Source organism: Solanum dulcamara, chromosome 5 (assembly GCF_947179165.1).
Source record: "Solanum dulcamara chromosome 5, daSolDulc1.2, whole genome shotgun sequence".
Lineage (NCBI taxonomy): Eukaryota > Viridiplantae > Streptophyta > Magnoliopsida > Solanales > Solanaceae > Solanum > Solanum dulcamara.
Genome location: NC_077241.1, coordinates 963457 through 984868, shown reverse-complemented (window position 1 = coordinate 984868; position 21412 = coordinate 963457). Strand labels below are relative to the sequence as shown.

Genomic DNA, 21412 nt, shown 5'->3' with positions numbered 1-21412 from the left:
ATTGACTTAAAGAACTAATCTCTACATTTGAAAGTAGAACAGAAAGTGCTAGCATTGTATAAGAGTATAAATCCAACAATGTGAAACACCTATTTTTGTCCAGACAAGTAAAAAGGTATTTCCAAAAATCAAACAGGGCGATCATCAGATGCATCTTTTTCCAACCACAGACACAGTACCTTCCCTGGCAACAGACCATCATTAAGACAATTGAAGCACTTCAAAGCTCAAACATTGAGTTTAAAATACTGATATTTGCATCGACAAAAAAGTTGCCATCTCTTTGAGAAATATGGAACAGAACTTACCGAGCATATGCAATATTGAACAAGGTGCTTCTTAGCCGACCCCCTGAAGAAATTTTCTGTTGCAAACCTGAGCATGCTCGGTGCAATTAGTCAAATGACCCAGAATAATAAGACACTAAGTGCACAAAGCCAAAAGTATACCAAGAGAAAGAAGCTAATTCCACAGTGAACAATAGTGAATCCCACAACTTATATTGTCTCTAACAGAAGACTATTTTATCTTATTATTGTGTGAACCACCCCACCAAAAAGCTTAAGCGGTAAGAAAAAATAAGATTTTTATTTATTTATCTTACAGCTTTAACAAATTTAATCATGTGGGGGTCTTGATTCTTTTTCTTAAGTCGAGCACATTGGATTTTTTGTTGATGTGAGCCAGTGACTCAAGCTCAAGACATCGGTTTGTTCTGATCCATATTCAAATATGAGGGAATGAGAATGGAGCGAATTGACTTTTTATTGGTAAACTAATTTATAGAAAGTACATCTTTTCATAGGTGTAAAAAGTACTATAGAAAATGCAGTTCTATATTATGTGTTACTTCGACTTGCAAGTGTCTCAGCGTGGCATGGTGCTGGCAAGGCAGTGCGGGCAAGGCATTGGCGAGGCGCTGGCAAAGCAGCGCTGGCAAGGCACGCGCGCGGCACACGCGACAGTTGAGCAGCGTGCCAGGCACATGTGGCAGTTCTCTGAAGACCACATCCCATGATCTCCGAAATTTAAGGACACGCTACAGGGCTGTTCTCCCATGATTCCCCCATGTAATGCATGTACTTCCATGCACGTCCCTCCCCCTAAGGCTGCTGCTACGTTCCCTATAAATAGTAGGTAGAATTGGCTAAGTGTTGGCTAGCAAGAGAGTTCAAGTGTTAGCAAAGTTTTGTAGACTTAGCCATATTCCGAGTGTATTCCTTTGTACAATCTGAGTGAGAGATTAATAAAGGTTGGGTTGATTGCCTGTATATTGTGTTAGTTTCCGTGTGCGTGTGTTTGATATTTACTTGTTTTAAGTGTCAAACGTTTGTGTGTTAAGTAGGCTGAAGTTGGCTGAGAGTTGACTGCCTAGCGGTGGTATTTTGAGGCAAAAGTTGAGGCGAAAAATCACCCCGTTACAACTGGTATCAGAGCACGAAGAGAAGCTTGACGACGGACAACACAATGACGAACGCATGCAACACAAAGGATCGTGTGGCAGCCCTTGAAACACTGGTGGGAATTGTGGAAGATACAACGACTATTGTGGGTCGTATTCACCACTTGACTACTGAACTTGCTCGGTTTCGTGAGATAGCGAGTATCAAAAACGCGGAGTATGATGAATTCCATGAAAGGTCTTAGGCTCAGATTGAGGATCTGAGAAAGGAAAACGAAACCTTGAACTTGGAGATTGTGGTGCTGCGAAGGGCCATTGCTGCAGGCCCTAGTGCAAGCCAAGATGTTGAATGCTCCAAGGTACGTGTTCCTGAACCAAAAGCCTTCACAGGTTCACGATCGGCGAAGGAATTGGAGAACTTTCTTTGGGATATGGAGCAGTACTTTACTACTGCCCGTATCTCTGATTCGGAAAAGTTAAACATCACTACAATGTACTTGTCGGGTGATGCAAAACTTTGGTGGCGAACTAGAGACGCGGACGATGTTAGTGCTGGCAGGCCCAGGATTGATTCGTGGGAGAAACTAAAGAAAGAGATGAGGGACCAATTTCTTCCTAGCAATGCCTCATGGATTGCTAGGGATCGTTTGAAGAGATTGAGGCAGACGGGTTCAATCAGGGATTACATTAAGGAGTTCACCTCGCTGATGTTAGACATTCAAAACATGTCTGATGAGGACAAACTTCACAATTTTATTTCAGGTATGCAGGCTTGGGCTCAGAACGAACTAAGGAGGAAGAACGTGAAGGACCTCCCTAGTGCGATTGCAGCGGCCGACTCTTTGGTGGACTTTCGCTCTTTGCGGGTACCTTCTGAAACTCCAACTTCTTCTAAGTCAAAGAAGAAGGCTGAAAAGAAGAAGGATGAGAGGAAAGGAGGCGCTGACAAAGGCAAAGTTGTGGCGGATGCTGGTAGTTCGAGGAACAAATCAGCAAGCGACAAGGGATGCTGGACGTGCGGAGGAAATCACATGGCCAAGAACTGCCCCAATCGCGAACGTGTTAATGCCATGATTGCTGGAGGAGCTAATACGAATGAGGAAGGTGGCGTGGTGGCTGCCTTGGCAAACCCACTAGGTTTGCTCTTGAATAATCACATTTCATTAGTAAATGCTGTGGGGGAGTCATCAAACAACCCTCATTCTTCGTTGTTGCATATCGAGATGAAGTTGGATGACAAGGTGCTGGTAGCCATGGTTGATACAGGGGCTACGCACACATTTGTAGATGTCAAACTTGCAGCAAAATTCGGGCTAAGGCTGACCAAGAGCCCGAATTACATGCAGACTGTTAATCAGGTTGCTCAATTGATAGAAGGGATGGCCTACGATGAAGGTCAGTGCCGGACCTTGGGCAGGGAAGCATAGCCTGATGATGATTCCACTTGGGGATTTCGATATGATCCTTGGAATCGATTTCTTGAGAAGAAATTGTTTTGGTCCTATGCCTCACCTTGATGGAGTAATGGTGATGCAGGAGGGAATGACCAGCTTTATTAAGGCTGTTCATCCTTATGGCGAAGCGGAGAAAATACAGAAGTACAAGAGCCCCATAATTTCTGCCATGTCGGTAGAGAGAGGGCTGTAGATACCTTCCCTGCTGCCTTGGTGGAGGTAAAACCTGACGTGCGAGTTGATGTTCCTGAGTGTGTGGCTCACGTTTTGGGAGAGTTCAAAGATGTCATGCCCCCAGAACTTCCCAAGACTTTGCCACCTAGAAGGGACATTGATCATAAGATCGAGTTGCTACCGGGATCAATTGCTCCAGCGCAAGCTCCTTTATTGGATGGCTCCTAAGGAACTGACTGAATTAAGGAAACAACTGAACGAGTTGTTGGATGCAGGCCTAATTCAGCCGTCTAAAGCTCCCTATGGTGCTCCTGTTCTATTCCAAAAGAACCAGGATGGGACAATGCGAATGTGCGTGGACTACCGGGCGTTGAATAAGGTAACAGTGAAAAACAAATATCCTGTTCCCTTAGTTCAAGATCTTATGGATAGGTTGAGCAAGGCTAGCTGGTTTACTAAGCTAGATCTAAGGTCTGGGTATTGGCAGGTTAGAATAGCGGATGGGGATGAACCTAAAACTACTTGTGTAACTAGATATGGTTCTTACGAATTTCTTGTAATGCCGTTTGGGCTAACCAATGCCCCGGCTACTTTCTGTAACTTAATAAACAATGTGTTGTTTGAGTATCTTGATGACTTTGTAGTAGTATACTTAGACGATATTGTCATATATAGTCGCTCGCTGGATGAACATGTTGGCCACTTGAAGTTGGTGCTGTCTCGATTGCGAGAGTACCAACTTTATGTCAAAATGGAGAAGTGTGAATTTGCTCAACAAGAAAAAAAAATTCTTGGACACTTGGTGAGTCAGAACCAAGTGCGCATGGACCCAAAGAAGGTGCAGGCAATAGTAGATTGGCAGACTCCTAAAGGCGCATGGGGCGAAGGCAGTGTCAAGGGCTTGTGCATTGCCCCTTAGCCCGAATTTTGCTGCAAGTTTGATACAAATGTGTGCGTAGCCCCTGTATCAACCATGGCTACCAGCACCTTGTCATCCAACTTCATCTCGATATGCAACAACGAAGAATGAGGGTTGTTTGATGACTCCCCCACAGCATTTACTAATGAAATGTGATTATTCAAGAGCAAACCTAGTGGGTTTGCCAAGGCAGCCACCACTCCACCTTCCTCATTCGTATTAGCTCCTCCAGCAATCATGGCATTAACACGTTCGCAATTGGGGCAGTTCTTGGCCATGTGATTTCCTCCGCACGTCCAGCATCCCTTGTCGCTTGCTGATTTGTTCCTCGAACTACCAGCATCCGCCACAACTTTGCCTTTGTCAGCGCCTCCTTTCCTCTCATCCTTCTTCTTTTCAGCCTTCTTCTTTGACTTAAAAGAAGTTGGAGTTTCAGAAGGTACCCGCAAAGAGCGAAAGTCCACCAAAGAGTCGGCCGCTGCAATCGCACTAGGGAGGTCCTTCACGTTCTTCCTCCTTAGTTCGTTCTGAGCCCAAGCCTGCATACCTGAAATAAAATTGTGAAGTTTGTCCTCATCAGACATGTTTTGAATGTCTAACATCAGCGAGGTGAACTCCTTAATGTAATCCCTGATTGAACCCGTCTGCCTCAATATCTTCAAACGATCCCTAGCAATCCATGAGGCATTGCTAGGCAGAAATGCACCTGAATCTATTCTTTCTGTGTCCCACATCCGCCTATGTTAAAGTATCCGCCCATTCCTCAGTGAAAGGAAATGCTACTCAAGGATCAAAAAAGAAAGCTGGTGCCTCGTCAGAAAGACTTGGTTCGTAGAGTAGAGGCCTTTCCCCAAGATATTGCTTTCTTGCTCCTCTCCTTAGAGTCAACTTTGCCTTTGTCAGCGCCTCCTTTCCTCTCATCCTTCTTCTTTTCAGCCTTCTTCTTTGACTTAGAAGAAGTTGGAGTTTCAGAAGGTACCCGCAAAGAGCGAAAGTCCACCAAAGAGTCGGCCGCTGCAATCGCACTAGGGAGGTCCTTCACGTTCTTCCTCCTTAGTTCGTTCTGAGCCCAAGCCTGCATACCTGAAATAAAATTGTGAAGTTTGTCCTCATCAGACATGTTTTGAATGTCTAACATCAGCGAGGTGAACTCCTTAATGTAATCCCTGATTGAACCCGTCTGCCTCAATCTCTTCAAACGATCCCTAGCAATCCATGAGGCATTGCTAGGCAGAAATTGGTCCCTCATCTCTTTCTTTAGTTTCTCCCACGAATCAATCCTGGGCCTGCCAGCACTAACTTCGTCCGCGTCTCTAGTTCGCCACCAAAGTTTTGCATCACCCGACAAGTACATTGTAGTGATGTTTAACTTTTCCGAATCAGAGATACGGGCAGTAGTAAAGTACTGCTCCATATCCCAAAGAAAGTTCTCCAATTCCTTCGCCGATCGTGAACCTGTGAAGGCTTTTGGTTCAGGAACACGTACCTTGGAGCATTCAACATCTTGGCTTGCACTAGGGCCTGCAGCAATGGCCCTTCGCAGCACCACAATCTCCAAGTTCAAGGTTTCGTTTTCCTTTCTCAGATCCTCAATCTGAGCCTAAGACCTTTCATGGAATTCATCATACTCCGCGTTTTTGATACTCGCTATCTCACGAAACCGAGCAAGTTCAGTAGTCAAGTGGTGAATACGACCCACAATAGTCGTTGTATCATCCACAATTCCCACCAGTGTTTCAAGGGCTGCCACACGATCCTTTGTGTTACCTGCGTTCGTCATTGTGTTGTCCATCGTCAGCTTCTCGTCGTGCTCTGATACCAGTTGTAACGGGGGTGATTTTTAGCTTCAACTTTTGCCTCAAAATACCATCGCTAGGCTGTAAACTCTCAACCTACTTAACACACAAACAAGCTTTTAGTAGACCCCCTAGTTTCATCAATTAACTGATATCGCCTGCAAATTGCACACGCCAAGAGACTTCAGCATTTATAATGTGGGTTAGCTCATCCATAATTGGGGTAAACATGCAGTGGCTTAAAGTAAATATCTAATATAAACCAGGGTCATGGAAAACTCAGCATTTTCTACGGCTATTTTCACACTAGTAATGGTTCCGTTATTCTTGTCCTTTATGGCATACATACATACATACATATATGTATATATATATATGTATATATCACCTATCAAGGAACTTTTCCTGGAAACTCTATCATACGCTTCTCTACGTCAATGAATATCATGTGCAAATCCTTCTTCCTTCATCTATAAATTTCCATCAATTTTTAGCAAAAATATAACATTTGTACATCTACCTGGTAAAATTTCAAATCGATTTTGTCACTCTTGTAGTGTCCCTAACTCTACACAGTATATCTCTTTCCCAAAGTTTCATCATATGACTCATAAGTCTAATGCTACGATAATTTACACTACTTTGAATATCTCCTTTGTGCTTATACATCGGAATCTAGGTACTATTTCTCCACTAATGGCATCTTCCGGCTCCTTAATATGACATTGAATATGGTGTAAGCCATAACACACCAACTTCTCCAAGATATTTCCAAATCTCTACAAGAGTGACTATCTGGAACACAAGTGTTTCTAACCCTCATATTTTTCATGGCATCCTTAATTTCTGTAAGCATAATTCTACATCCTATCTAAAGTTTATGTCTGGCGTTAATATGTGGAGATCTGTAAAGTTGTAGAATTCTACTTGTATTAGCATCTAAGGATGTGGCCTTTTTGTCAATAAAGTGGGTGCAAACCTTTGAATCAATTCAAATCCTCGTAGAGGCGAAAGGCATTAGGTGATTTTTTCTCATTTGTCTAGGTGTTGGTGGGCGAAGTTACTCAATACCTGTGTTGGCGGAGGTTGCAGGTATCCACAGGAATAGTCGAGGTGCACGCACGTTGTCTCGAACATCATTGTTATAAAGAAGAAATGATGCTAGTACAGTTATTTTGTGTCTACAGGCTTTCTACATAAGTCACATCTGAAGTACATTGGTACTCCAGTCAAACACACAGATTTTCATAAGAAAAGGAGGTCAATATTAGTAAATGGGTGGAAAGGTACGTCACTTTATATGAATCAATTGTAAGGTAGATTAAGATATTACCTGAATATATTCTGTCTAATACCCGAGGTACTGCACAGAAGACAGTTGGTTTCAGCTCTCCAATGTCTTCAGTGAGTAATTTGACATCCTGAAAACATCATAATAAATGCATAAGATAAGCTCTTGCATCATTTCATAGAAGATTTGGACATCTTACCCCTCGCCAAAACCCTATTGAGGCACCATGCCTAATGAAACACTCTTCAATCGCTCGATCAAAGATATGTGCCAAGGGAAGATATGAGAGATATACGTCATTCATTGTCAGCTGCAATACAAAAATGTTAGATAGAACTTAAAAGAAACATATTTTCCAGCAAAATTAATACTTTCGGTATGCTTTAACAAAACACATGCAAATAAAAAGAAGATATATCTCACCACCTCATTTACACTCTCAAGAAAACGCTTCACTCCAGCTATAAGAGTAACAATGCTATTATTCGAGATCATCACACCCTTGGGTTCTCCAGTTGTTCCACTAGTATACATTATTGTACAGATATCATTCTTCTTTTTCAGTGGAAGATCATACTGATTTTTGCTTCCCTGCACATATTGAAGAAGTGCGATATTTAGCTTAAAGAATAATCCAGGTCATATATGTATGTGATGTCCAAAAAAGGGTAGGGAAGTGGTGCATCAATCATTATATTCCCAGTGAATGAACTTCTTGTTGCTAACTTTCTCTTTCTTCACTCAATAATGGTGGGTTTATTATTCTCTCCCTATTTCCTTTTGTGGCTAAGTTTTAATAAAAACAATTATTTCTTTGTCCATAGTTTGTGTCTAAGCCCCCCGCTCATTTATTGAACAGATTCTCTCTATAGGCCAAGCATATAGCAGCATTGGGAAGTGAGGAACTAGAAATCAACCCAGAACCTGTGCCTCAGTAATTTTTTATTAATTAATTTCCTATCCTCCAGCTCATAGGAGACTATTTCTTCACATATTGTCTATGATCTCAGTGCACTGCCAAACATGAATATTTTGGTAGTAAATTATATTGACGAGCCAATGAATGACTAACAAGTATACAACAACAACAACAACAACAACCCAGTGAAATCCCACATCGTGGGGTCTGGGGAGGGTAAAGTGTACGCAGACCTGACTCCTACCAATGTAGGACGGCTGTTTTCGAAAGACCCTCGGCTCAATAGAAGCATAGAAAAAGGTCAGACAAGAATATTAAAAGTAGATAAGTAGATAACGAAAGCGGTCCAAACAATAGTATAATCAAAGCACAAAAAACAGTAGGTATTATTAGATAATAACATAAATACCATAAATCAGAGTACAAGAAATCAGAGTGCATTAATACGCCTACGGATAAGGGGGAATAATGCCACTATGTACTAGCCTTCTACCCTAATGTGTGTCCTCCACACCCTCCTATCTAAGGTCATGTCCTCGGTAAGTCGTAAATGCACCATGTCTTGTCTGATCACCTCTCCCCAATATTTCTTCGGCCTACCCCTACCTCTTCTGAAACCATCCATGGCCAACCTCTCACATCTCCGCACTGGTGCATCTGGGACTCTCCTCTTCACATGCCCAAACCATCTCAGTCGCGTCTCCCGCATCTTGTCTTCCACCGAGGCCACTCCTACCTTGTCTCGAATAGCCTCATTTCTAATCCTGTCGCTCCTGGTATGCCCACACATCCATCTCAACATTCTCATCTCGGCAACTTTCATCTTTTGCACGTGGGAGACCTTAACTGGCCAACACTCTGCCCCATATAACATAGCTGGTCTAACCACCACTTTGTAGAACTTGCCCTTAAGTTTTGGTGGCACATTCTTGTCACATAGCACTCCGGAAGCGAGCCTCCATTTCATCCACCCTACCCCAATACGATGTGTGACATCATCGTCAATCTCCCCGCTGCCTTGCATGATAGACCCAAGATACTTGCAACTAATTCTCTTTTGGATGGCCTGAGCACCAAGCCTAACTTCCGCGCCAACCTCCTGAGGTGTCTCACTGAACTAGCACTCTAGGTACTCTGTCTTGGTCCTACTCAGCTTAAACCCTTTAGACTCCAAGGTGCGTCTCCAATCTTCCAGCTTAGCGTTAACTCCGCTACGAGTCTCATCGATGAGGACTATGTCGTCCGCAAAAAGCATACACCATGGCACCTCACCTTGAATTTGTCGCGTCAATACATTGATCTTGGGCGCATTTATAAGCCCATGCACTATGTTTGGCCATTGTTCTGTGGCATTCTGAGAAGTAATTGAAGCCAAATGACGTGTTTTTGATGAAAATCAAGCAAGTGTGAAATAAGGTATGAGTTCCAACATATGCAGGGATTTTGCAAAGCAAAAGGCAAAAAAATATGGTCCTGGCGCTATAGTAGCGCGATGCGCCACTGCAGCGCCAAAACCTGCATATACTTTAGTGGCGCGACGCGCCAGGATGCAAACTACTGCGGCATGTTTTGGGCGCGATAGTGGCGCGATGCCCCACTGCAGCGCCAAACGAAATTCTTCAGAAATTCTCTGGGCGCGATAGTGGCGCGATGCGCCACTACAGCTCCATCACCTTTCCAATTGTTTATTATTCTGCTCTTCAATAATTGAAAGGAGAGAGAACACTTTAAATAGTGGGGTGTGCTAGGGCAAGAGGGAGGCGGAAAAGAGAGGTGTTTTTGGAGGCAGAAAGAGAAAGAGAAGAGAAGCACAAAAACATCTTAGGTTCTTTTCTTACCTTAGTGTGTTCTAATGTATTTGGAATTGATTCCTGGTTGTTGTTATTTACATATGAGTAGCTAAACACCCAAATTCCGGGGCTATAGCTACGAAACATGATTTAATAGCATTTAAACTTGGTGGAAGATGGGTTGTTGATTCTAATTACTCTTCCATTCTTGTGATTATAATTTTGATGCTTGGCCAGCATTAAGATATATATGTTGTTTATCTTGAATTCGGAAGAGGACAGGTAGATAGAACAAAGAAGGGAAGGAATGTGTTCATACTAACATACGTTAGCATGATTAGTAGATAGGATGTTTGTGACACATACCTATTTACCACATTTGGTTATGATAAAGGATGATAGTTAAATGCGTTTTTATTGTTTCATACCTATCACCGCTCAAAGATGTAGTTAGGTTGGCAATGAAGATAGGCAATTATAGGTCGGAAAACCATAATTGGATTATTAACCCTTTTTATCAGTAATTAAATAACCCATCGGAAACTAAGATTGAATGATAGTAAACATGATTTCACATGATGCTATAGCCCTGGAATCTCTTAAAGCCCGATTAATATACATAATTATAGCATTGTCTTCACTTCGAGAAAGTGTTTATATTTCCGAAAAATTAGTAACAAACAATCTCAACCTCATTGCATAACTATAATTAGTGGAGGCATTTGAAAGAAACTGTTTGCCTTATCAAGGTCCCTGTGGGTTCGATATCTGGCTTGAAAGAGCCGCTTTACTACTTGAGAGACTACGTACACTTGCGTGTGCAATTGTAGCCATAACAAGTTTTTGGCGCCGTTGCCGGGGACCTTAGAAATTAGGCAAATTGACTTTCTATGTTGATTATGCTAGCTTTAACAACTTGGTCTTAGCTGTGAATTTTCGTAGGTAACTTAAACATTACACTGGACAGAGACAAAGAGCTTGTAGATCCGTTATCCGAGCCTGAACGATTCTTTCAACGGAAGAGGCGAACAGCGGCTTCGCAAAACTTAATACATAAACTAAATCTGGCGGAAAATCACGATTTAGAAGGAGAGGTCTTGCCAGAGGAGCTCCCTGCAGCCATGGCAGCCAGGATCGTACGTGATGTGGCAGTCCCACTCACTGCAAATGTCACCTCCAGCATTCAGAAACCGCCAGCTGGAGGGAGATTTGAATTAAAACAGAACATGGTGCAATTGTTGCACTCTAATGGACAGTTCACGGGATTGTCTCATGAAGACCCTCAAGTTCACATCCAAAATTTTTTGGAGATCAGCGACACTTACACACCAATTGGGGTATCTCCTGATTATGTGAGACTAACATTGTTTCCTTTTTCTTTGATAGGAGAAGCCAAGAGGTGGTTGAAGTCGGAACCACCAAATTCAATCACTTCGTGGAATGATTTGGCCCGCAAGTTTCAGTTGAGGGCTGAAATTTTGAGCTTCAAGCAAAAGTTAGGAGAAAATTTGTACCAATCTTGGGACAGATTTAAATCATTACTCATTAGTTGCCCTCATCATTATCAGGCTAACGAAGTTTTGGTCCATACCTTCATAGAAGGGTTGGAGCCTAACACCAAAATTCTTCTTGATTCAGCTGCAGGTGGGCAAGCCCTGGAGAAAACATATGATGAGTTATACACATTGTTAAATCGCATATCCCAAGGAAATCCGGAGTGGAATGGAGGAAATGCTCGATCTGTCACCCAAAAACAAGCAGGCATGTTAGAGGTTGATGCAGTAACTGCATTGACAGCACAAATTGCAGCAATGCAAAATATGATGACAACACATTTCAACACACTAGCAAAAGGACAGCAGCAGGCTTCAGTGAGCATGGTTCAACAACAACATATGTGGTGCGAAGTATGTGGAAGCAGTGAGCATGTGGCCGAACATTGTGGAGCAAATCCAGAATCAATAAAGTTTGTAGGTAATGCACCTAAGGGTGTTGGTAACCAAAACTATGGAAATACTTACAACCCAAATTGGAGAAACCATCCTAACTTCTCATGGGGTGGAAATCAACAAAATCATCATCATGGGCCAACTCAATACAGACCACAGGGAAGTGGACACCAATACAATAATCCTAGTCAAGGATACAATGCTCAAAGTCAAATTGATGCTCAAAGTCAAATTGATCAAGCATCAACAAAATCGGGAAGCATGAGTGTTGAGGACATGTTGAAACAAATCATGACAGACCAAGCCAAGCTAGCTTCCGATGTCCGACAAAATCAACTGGCTACCCAAAATTTATAGAAACAGCTTGGGCAATTAGCAAGTACACATAGTTCTCGCCAACAAGGGGGCTTACCAGGTAACACTGACCCCAATCCCAAACAGGTGAATGTCGTGACTACTCGCAGTGGTCGCCCACTCACTGAATTGGCTCCCAAAGCAAAATTGGCAGAGGAAAAAGGCAAAGAGCAAGTCGGACAAGAAGGTGAACCTAGCGGGTCAAAAGAAATAGAGGAACCAAAGACAAAACCTCCTCCTCCATTTCCTCAAAAATTCAAAAAGAAGAAAAAAGAGGAGTGTTTTGCAAAGTTTATAGATTTGTTGAAATAGGTGCAAATTAATTTGCCTTTGATTGATGTTTTACAGGGAATCCCAAAGTATGCTAAATTCGTCAAGGATATCGTGGCCAATAAAAGCAAGTTGGCTGAATTTGCAACTGTGGCACTCACTGAAGAGTGTAGTTCAAGAATCTTGAACAAAAGCAAGCTTCCAGCCAAACTAAAAGATCCAGGTAGTTTCACGGTGCAGGTAACCATCGGTAAATATAGTAATGCAAGAGGTCTCTGTGATCTGGGTGCTAGTATCAACTTAATGCCTAGATCCATGCTTAAGAAATTAGGCCTGGGGGAACTTAAAGCAACAACTATTTTGCTACAGTTGGCTGATCGTTCTGTAGCTAGACCTGATGGTATCATTGAAGATGTTTTGGTACAAGTAGGATCCCTTATCTTCCCTGTTGATTTTGTCGTTTTAGATTTTGAGCCGGACCCCGATGTTCCTTTTATCTTAGGACGCCCGTTCTTAGCAACAGGCGGGACACTAATTGATGTGGCTGCAGGTAGATTGACTATGAGAGCACATGATAAAGTGGAAGTGTTCGATGTATATCATGCACTGAAATTGCCTGTAATTTATAAGGAGCTGTATGTTGTAACCATCATTGACGAGGAAATATCAGCTCAATGTACTACCTCAAATGACCCATTGGCGAAAGTCGTAATGGGTCAAGATATTGCAGAGGACATGGAAGCTAAAGAGCTAGCAAGTGTACTCGATATGCCAAATATTAACATGTGGAAGAAGAATGTAGAACCCTTAAACAGAAAATTGGGTCCTTCACCCAAGCCTTCTCTCGAGGAAGCCCCTAAATTGGAGTTAAAAAAACTGCCAGCACATCTCAAGTATGTTTTTCTTGGAATAAATAACACTTTACCTATAATCCTTTCATCTGCTTTGTCTGAGGCACAGGTCCTAGCAGCACTGGAGGTACTAAAGAGGCACAAAAAGGCCATTGGGTGGCAAATGGCTGATCTTCATGGCATCAGCCCCGCTTTATGCATGCACAGAATTTTCATGGAAGAAGGACATAAGGCTAGTGCACAACCACAACGCCGGTTGAACCCCATCATGAAAGAGGTTGTGAAGAAAGAGATAATTAAATGGCTAGATGCAGGCATAATATACCCAATTTCTGATAGTAAGTGGGTAAGCCCAGTTCAGTGTGTACCAAAGAAAGGGGGAATGACTGTGATAACAAATGAAAATAACGAGTTAATACCTACAAGAACAGTGACTGGGTGGCGCATATGCATGGACTACAGAAAGTTGAATGATGCAACAAGAAAAGATCACTATCCTGTGCCGTTCATTGACCAAATGCTTGATAGGTTAGCATGCCAAGAATACTACTGTTTCTTAGATGGATATTCAGGTTACAATCAAATCACCATTGCACCAGAGGATCAAGAAAAGACAACATTCACATGCCCTTACGGAACTTATGCATTCAAGCGTATGCCGTTTGGCCTTTGCAATGCTCCTGCCACTTTTCAGAGGTGTATGATTGCAATATTTCATGATATGGTGGAAGACTTTGTAGAGGTTTTCATGGATGACTTTTCAGTTTTCGGAGAGTCTTTTGATCTTTGCTTGAAAAATCTAGAGAAAGTACTTGCAAGGTGTGAAGAAACAAACCTTGTCTTAAACTTGGAGAAGTGTCATTTCTTGGTAAAAGAGGGTATTGTGTTGGGACATAAAGTGTCAAAAGATGGGTTGGAAGTGGACAAAGCAAAACTTGAAGTGATTGAGAAACTTCCGCCACCAATCTCAGTAAAAGGAGTTCGAAGTTTTTTAGGTCATGCCGGATTCTACCGGCGTTTCATCAAAGATTTTTCCAAAATAGCCAAACCAATGTGTGGGTTGCTCGAAAAAGAGGTAAAATTTGTTTTTGATGATGAATGTTTGCAGGCATTTGAACTCTTGAAGAAAAAGCTGATTGAAGCCCCTATCCTACTAGCTCCTAACTGGGAGTTACCTTTTGTGCTGATGTGTGACGCAAGCGATACAGCCGTGGGTGCAGTTCTAGGACAAAGGAAGGAGAAAATTTTTCATTCCATTTATTATGCAAGCAAAACTCTTGATTCTGCTCAGGAAAATTACACGGTCACGAAGAAAGAAATGCTGGCGTTGGTCTATGCGTTTGATAAATTCCGCTCTTACTTGGTAGGTACAAAAGTGATTGTTTTTACTGACCATGCAGCTCTTAGGTACCTATTCAACAAGAAGGATGCCAAGCCAAGGCTCATCAGATGGATTCTGTTGTTACAAGAATTCGATATTGAAATCAAAGATAGGAGGGGATGCGAAAATCAAATAGCAGACCATCTATCAAGATTAGAGGGTTCGCCCCATGTGGCTGAGCAGGAGCCGATAAAGGAGGAATTTCCGGATGAGCAACTGCTGGAAATAGAGGTACAAGATCTCCCATGGTACGCAGATATCGTGAACTACCTTGTTAGTGGAGTGTTCCCTCCTGATGCTACCTCACAATAAAAGAAGAAGCTTATGCATGATGTTCGCCTCTATATATGGGACGAACCTTATTTATTCAAGCGAGGTGTTGATCGAATGGTGAGGAGATGTGTGCCAGAAGTAGAGGTACACCAAGTATTGGTTGCATGCCACTCATCACCATATGGCGGCCATCATGGAGGAGAGCGCACTGCACATAAGGTACTTCAATCGGGTTTCTTTTGGCCTACGTTGTTTAAGGACGCTGCAGGTTATGTAAAGAACTGTGACCAATGTCAAAGAACGGGCACCATATCACGAAGACATGAAATGCCTTTGAACAACATTCTAGAGGTTGAAATCTTCGATGTATGGGGAATGGACTTCATGGGTCCTTTTCCTCTCTCATGTGGAAATCAATATATATTAGTGGCAGTGGATTACGTGTCCAAATGGGTTGAAGCCGTGGCCCTTCCTACAAATGATTCGAAAATGGTGAGCAAGTTTGTGAAAAAGCACATCTTCACTCGATTTGGCACTCCCAGGGCAATTATCAGTGATGGAGGGTCACACTTCATAAATCAAACAGTAAAGAATCACTTGGCTAAGTATGGGATGAGGCATAAAGTTGCTACATCATATCATCCTCAAACCAGTGGGCAAGTGGAGGTATCCAACAGAGAGGTAAAACAGATATTACAAAAGACTGTGAATGCGCAAAGGAAAGATTGGTAAGAAAAATTAGATGAAGCTCTTTGGGCATACCGAACAGCATACAAAACACCCATTGGAACCTCCCCATACCAAATGGTATTCGGTAAGGCGTGTCACCTACCAGTGGAGTTAGAACATCAAGCGTACTGGGCAATCAAGAAGCTTAATTTGAATCCAGAGCTAGCAGGACGGAAGAGGCTGAATCAATTGCACGAGATGGAAGAGTTTAGGCTCCATGCTTATGAAAATGCTAAGCTCTACAAGGAAAAAACAAAGCGATGGCATGACAAGCACATCATCACCCGCACTTTCGAACCTGGGCATAAGGTACTCCTCTTCAATTCTAGACTCAAGCTCTTCCCTGGAAAATTGCGATCCAAATGGAGTGGACCTTTTGAGGTGGTGCGTACAACGTCACATGGAGCTGTGGAATTGTGGAATACAATGAAAACGTCTACATTCTTGGTAAATGGACAAAGAGTAAAAAAATTTTTTGGTGAAGATGTTAACCGGGAAGAGGAAGCCATCGAACTGGAAAATGAGTGAGGCAACAGCTGGGTCGTGCCACGACGGAAAATAAGGCGCTGCACGGGAGGCAACCCGTGATGTGTATCGTAACTTAGGACTTATAGCTTGTAATTTTATTTTTCTTTAAAAATAGAGTTTGATGTTGCGATTATATGTATATATATATATATATTTTAGTCGAGCCACGACCAAAAATAAGGCGCTAGGTGGGAGGCAACCCACCCAGTTGTTTATATAATTGTGAAAATTTCATGTGCAGAACAACAGGTAGCAGTGTAGAACAAGCTGAAGTTAAGAAGCATTGGCTCTTGGCGCTACACTGGCGCGATGCGCCACTACAGCGCCAAAACCTGCACAAATTCTAGTGGCGCGACGCGCCAGGAGGCAAACTACTGAGGCATGTTTTAGGCGCGATAGTGGCGCGATGCGCCACTACAGCGCCAAGAGAAAGTTTTCAGAAATACTCTGGGCGCGATAGTGGCGCGATGCGCCACTACAGCGCCACAAGCAGGGTCGGGCCAAAAGCCTAAATATCAGGTTTAAAACAGACCAAAACCCCTAAAACCCTCCATTCCCTAAATTGCCTCCATTATCTCCTCTATTATCCGACCCTAAAACTCCTAAAATCCTTCCCTCTTCAACTTCCCCTCTAATTTCTAAAACTCCCAAAACTTTCCCCCTTCCACTTCCACTCTAATCTCTACTATAAATCACTTTCCTTCACACACATATTCTACCAAAGAACATTCACCTCACCAAATCATCCTTAAATCTCCTTTCTCTCCTCTTTGAACTTTTCCAAACAACCACATTACCAAGCATCCGATTTTAATTACCCTTCTCCTTTTTAATGGCATCCAAAGGAAAACAAGTGGCCCAAGGAGTAGGCAATAAGAGGTCCCGAAAAACTGGGACTTCTTCAACCACTGGACAAACAAGCTCAGGGATACCACCGCGTCGATTTGGTAGACAAGCAGTGGAGCAGTATGGATTAGATTGGTTTGACTCCCAAAAAGAAGCTAAATACATGGGAGATGAATATGTGAATGAAGGAAAGCTACAGACGGAGTTCCCCCGAGTTCACGAAATGGTCTACAATCTGGGTCTTCAATTTATTTTTGAAGACCAAGGTGAGTGTAATTTAACTCTTGTCCGTGAATTTTATGCAAATTGGAACACTGATCAGTCAAGTACCAATAAGGTAGAGGTTCGGGGTAAAGTTATCCGTTTTTCAACTAGAAGTTTGAATGAGTTTTTGGGGACACCACATTGTGATTTTAATGAATTTATAGTTATGAAAGAACAACCACCATACAGAGATATTCGTCATACTCTTTGTGGTACTAACTCTGTTGCCCGATGGGAGAGGGCAAAAGACACCGGTAGGCACAGTACGCTGCATTATTCACATTTAAATAGTGAAGCCAAGGTGTGGTTGAAAATAGTGTGTAGTGTCTTGTTGCCATGTAAGCATGTGTCAGAAGTGACTAGAGAAAGGGTTGTCCTAGTTTACCGGTTGATGAAGGGGTTGCAGGTAAATGCCGGGTCGGTGATCCGTCGCAATATGCTGAAATTCAGAAACAATAAGAGGTGGCGTTTCTGTTATGGAAGCATAATAACCCGAATGTTGAGGGCTCAAGGAGTTGAGGAAGAAAGTCACGATCTAAGTGCACCAAGGGTGCCATATTTGATTTGTAAGGTGGTTGACGTTACCAAAACAAGAAGTCATGATGCAGCACAGGGACAAATGTTATCGGCTGTAGAACGACAAGCTCGCGACGAAAGTTGGATGGGTCGCATGTTTGGAATGGCAGAATTACAATTGCGTACTGGTGGACGTCCGGCAACGGCCGAAGAGATGACAGAATTGGCAGAGCGCTATCCTCTGACGGATAGTGCTATGCATATGTGCAGGGTAGGGCCGGATTTTCAAGAGCCTCTGGATGATGATGAACCCACCATGGAAGAGGTGGGAGAAGACGAGGAAGATGAAGAACCAGAGGATACGGCTACCACTGCTCTTATGGTAGTAGATAACACAGCCACCATAATTGGAGGAGATGATGACTGAGCTATGCAGTGAGTTCTTTCTTTCACTCTTAAAACTATGCATTATTATAGAGCACTGGGGACGGTGCTTTGTTTAGGTGTGGGGTGAGAGTGTGAGAATTGATTGTACCTTTGTAGAAACTTTACTTTAGTGCATTCTAGTGCATTTTTCATTTTGGGTTTCTTGGTAGTTGTTTTCGGTTCTTTAGCCAAGGATAGTCCCTTTTGAACCGTACACAAAAAAAAAAAAAAAAGTCTGATTAGGTTATGCATGTGAGGGAAGGGATGTTATGAAATAAAATGACTAGTTTAAGACACTTAAATTCTTGTATTTGACTCAGGTGATGCATGCTTTCATATGATTGTGTAGTTGGCATTCAATAGTTATCATCCTTAAATTGTACATGTGCTATGTGGGAGTGGGGATTGTATGTATTCAGTGCAGACATATCGAGAGCTAGAACTTGCCCGGGGTACATACGAAACAAAATAAAGATTGGTTAGTTTAGGAAAGAAACTAGGCATTTCTTAAATAGCCTTGATTATTTTCCCTTGCTTTATACTAAACCCAAGCTTTCAATACTCTCTTATTCCGAGCCTCATTTTCATATAAAAAAAAAATTGTGAAAAGGGGTACCAAATACTGATTCTTACCGTCCCACCAGTTTAAATTACAACTTATGAAGATCTATGCAATCCTAAAACTATTGCATTCTTGTATTGATAGAGCAAAACACGGAGGGCAAGCCTATGGAAATCCTTGTGTAGCACATGAAATCGTTTGAGTGAGTGAGATGCACATGTTGAATTGTAAAGGATTTGATAATCTATAGAATGTCCAATTAAATGATGCATATGAGTTTGCTGTATTATAGAGTCAATTCTTGAGTTTAAGAGGTGTTGAACTAATTAAGATGATTGAACATGTGTAGCCAGGTGCTTAAGGTATATCTGAGACAGATTGCCTTATGTTCATGCTAGGATCAACGTCTACGCTCAATTCAGGTGTTTGTTCGAGGACGAACAAAAGTCTAAGTGGGGGGTGGTGATCTTGGGCGCATTTATAAGCCCATGCACTATGTTTGGCCATTGTTCTGTGGCATTCTGAGAAGTAATTGAAGCCAAATGACGTGTTTTTGATGAAAATCAAGCAAGTGTGAAATAAGGTATGAGTTCCAACATATGCAAGGATTTTGCAAAGCAAAAGGCAAAAAAATATGGTCCTGGCGCTATAGTAGCGCGATGCGCCACTGCAGCGCCAAAACCTGCATATACTTTAGTGGCGCGACGCGCCAGGATGCAAACTACTGCGGCATGTTTTGGGCGCGATAGTGGCGCGATGCCCCACTGCAGCGCCAAACGAAATTCTTCAGAAATTCTCTGGGCGCGATAGTGGCGCGATGCGCCACTACAGCGCCATCACCTTTCCAATTGTTTATTATTCTGCTCTTCAATAATTGAAAGGAGAGAGAACACTTTAAATAGTGGGGTGTGCTAGGGCAAGAGGGAGGCGGAAAAGAGAGGTGTTTTTGGAGGCAGAAAGAGAAAGAGAAGAGAAGCACAAAAACATCTTAGGTTCTTTTCTTACCTTAGTGTGTTCTAATGTATTTGGAATTGATTCCTGGTTGTTGTTATTTACATATGAGTAGCTAAACACCCAAATTCCGGGGCTATAGCTACGAAACATGATTTAATAGCATTTAAACTTGGTGGAAGATGGGTTGTTGATTCTAATTACTCTTCCATTCTTGTGATTATAATTTTGATGCTTGGCCAGCATTAAGATATATATGTTGTTTATCTTGAATTCGGAAGAGGACAGGTAGATAGAACAAAGAAGGGAAGGAATGTGTTCATACTAACATACGTTAGCATGATTAGTAGATAGGATGTTTGTGACACATACCTATTTACCACATTTGGTTATGATAAAGGATGATAGTTAAATGCGTTTTTATTGTTTCATACCTATCACCGCTCAAAGATGTAGTTAGGTTGGCAATGAAGATAGGCAATTATAGGTCGGAAAACCATAATTGGATTATTAACCCTTTTTATCAGTAATTAAATAACCCATCGGAAACTAAGATTGAATGATAGTAAACATGATTTCACATGATGCTATAGCCCTGGAATCTCTTAAAGCCCGATTAATATACATAATTATAGCATTGTCTTCACTTCGAGAAAGTGTTTATATTTCCGAAAAATTAGTAACAAACAATCTCAACCTCATTGCATAACTATAATTAGTGGAGGCATTTGAAAGAAACTGTTTGCCTTATCAAGGTCCCTGTGGGTTCGATATCTGGCTTGAAAGAGCCGTTTTACTACTTGAGAGACTACGTACACTTGCGTGTGCAATTGTAGCCATAACATACATCCATCACCAAGGCAAATAGAAACGGACTAAGAGTTGATCCTTGATGCAACCCCATCACAACTGGGAAGTGTTCTGAGTCCCCTCCTACTGTCCTTACCCTGGTTTTAGCACCCTCGTACATGTCCTTGATCACCCTTATGTACGCTACCGGTACACCTTTAGCCTCCAAACATCTCCATAGTATCTCTCGTGGGACTTTATCGTAAGCCTTTTCTAAGTCGATGAATACCATATGCAAGTCTCTCTTCCTCTCCCTATATTGCTCCATTAGTCTCCTCATAAGATGGATGGCTTCCGTAGTTGAGCGTCCCGGCATAAATCCGAACTGGTTCTCTGAAATAGACACGCCTCTCCTCACCCTCATCTCCACCACTCTTTCCCACACTTTCATAGTATGGCTTAGAAGCTTGATACCTCTATAGTTGTCGCAACTCTGGCTATCCCCCTTGTTTTTGTATAGAGGGATCATGATGCTCGACCTCCATTCTACGGGCATCGTTGCCGTCGTAAAGATGACATTAAATAACCTAGTCAGCCATTCCAAACCTACTGAGCCCGCACTCTTCCAAAATTCTCAGGGATCTCGTCAGGTCCGGTCGCTCTTCCCTAGCGCATCCTACGAACAGCACCTTTAACCTCATCGACCGTAATACTCCTACAACCCCCAATATCGTGACTCCTTCCTGTATGTTCCAAATCTCCCAGCACAATTTCTCTGTCCCCTTTGTCATTCAAAAGTTTATGGAAGTATGACTGCCATCTTTGTTTGATAAGGGTCTCCTCTACCAATACTTTTCAGGTATGTACAAATAAAAATCACCCAAACTGGTTGGTGAAATTTCTGCAGAAACTTGAATATAGTGAAACTAGAACCTGATCTCTAACTAGCTTTTATAAGTCCCTAGTCCTATCCAATTC

General features: G+C 42.3%; 1 protein-coding gene across 1 annotated transcript in view; it reads right to left on the bottom strand.

Moving 5' to 3' along the window:
* LOC129888662 (long chain acyl-CoA synthetase 4-like) overlaps positions 1-21412 on the bottom strand; it is a 33701-nt gene that overhangs the window by 5957 nt on the left and 6332 nt on the right. Inside the window, exons 10-13 of the mRNA XM_055963613.1 lie at positions 7460-7627; positions 7236-7346; positions 7079-7166; positions 309-375 (exon numbers count right to left, since the gene is read on the bottom strand). Of these exons, the coding sequence (XP_055819588.1) occupies positions 309-375; positions 7079-7166; positions 7236-7346; positions 7460-7627 (434 nt within the window). The remainder of the gene's footprint in view (positions 1-308; positions 376-7078; positions 7167-7235; positions 7347-7459; positions 7628-21412) is intronic.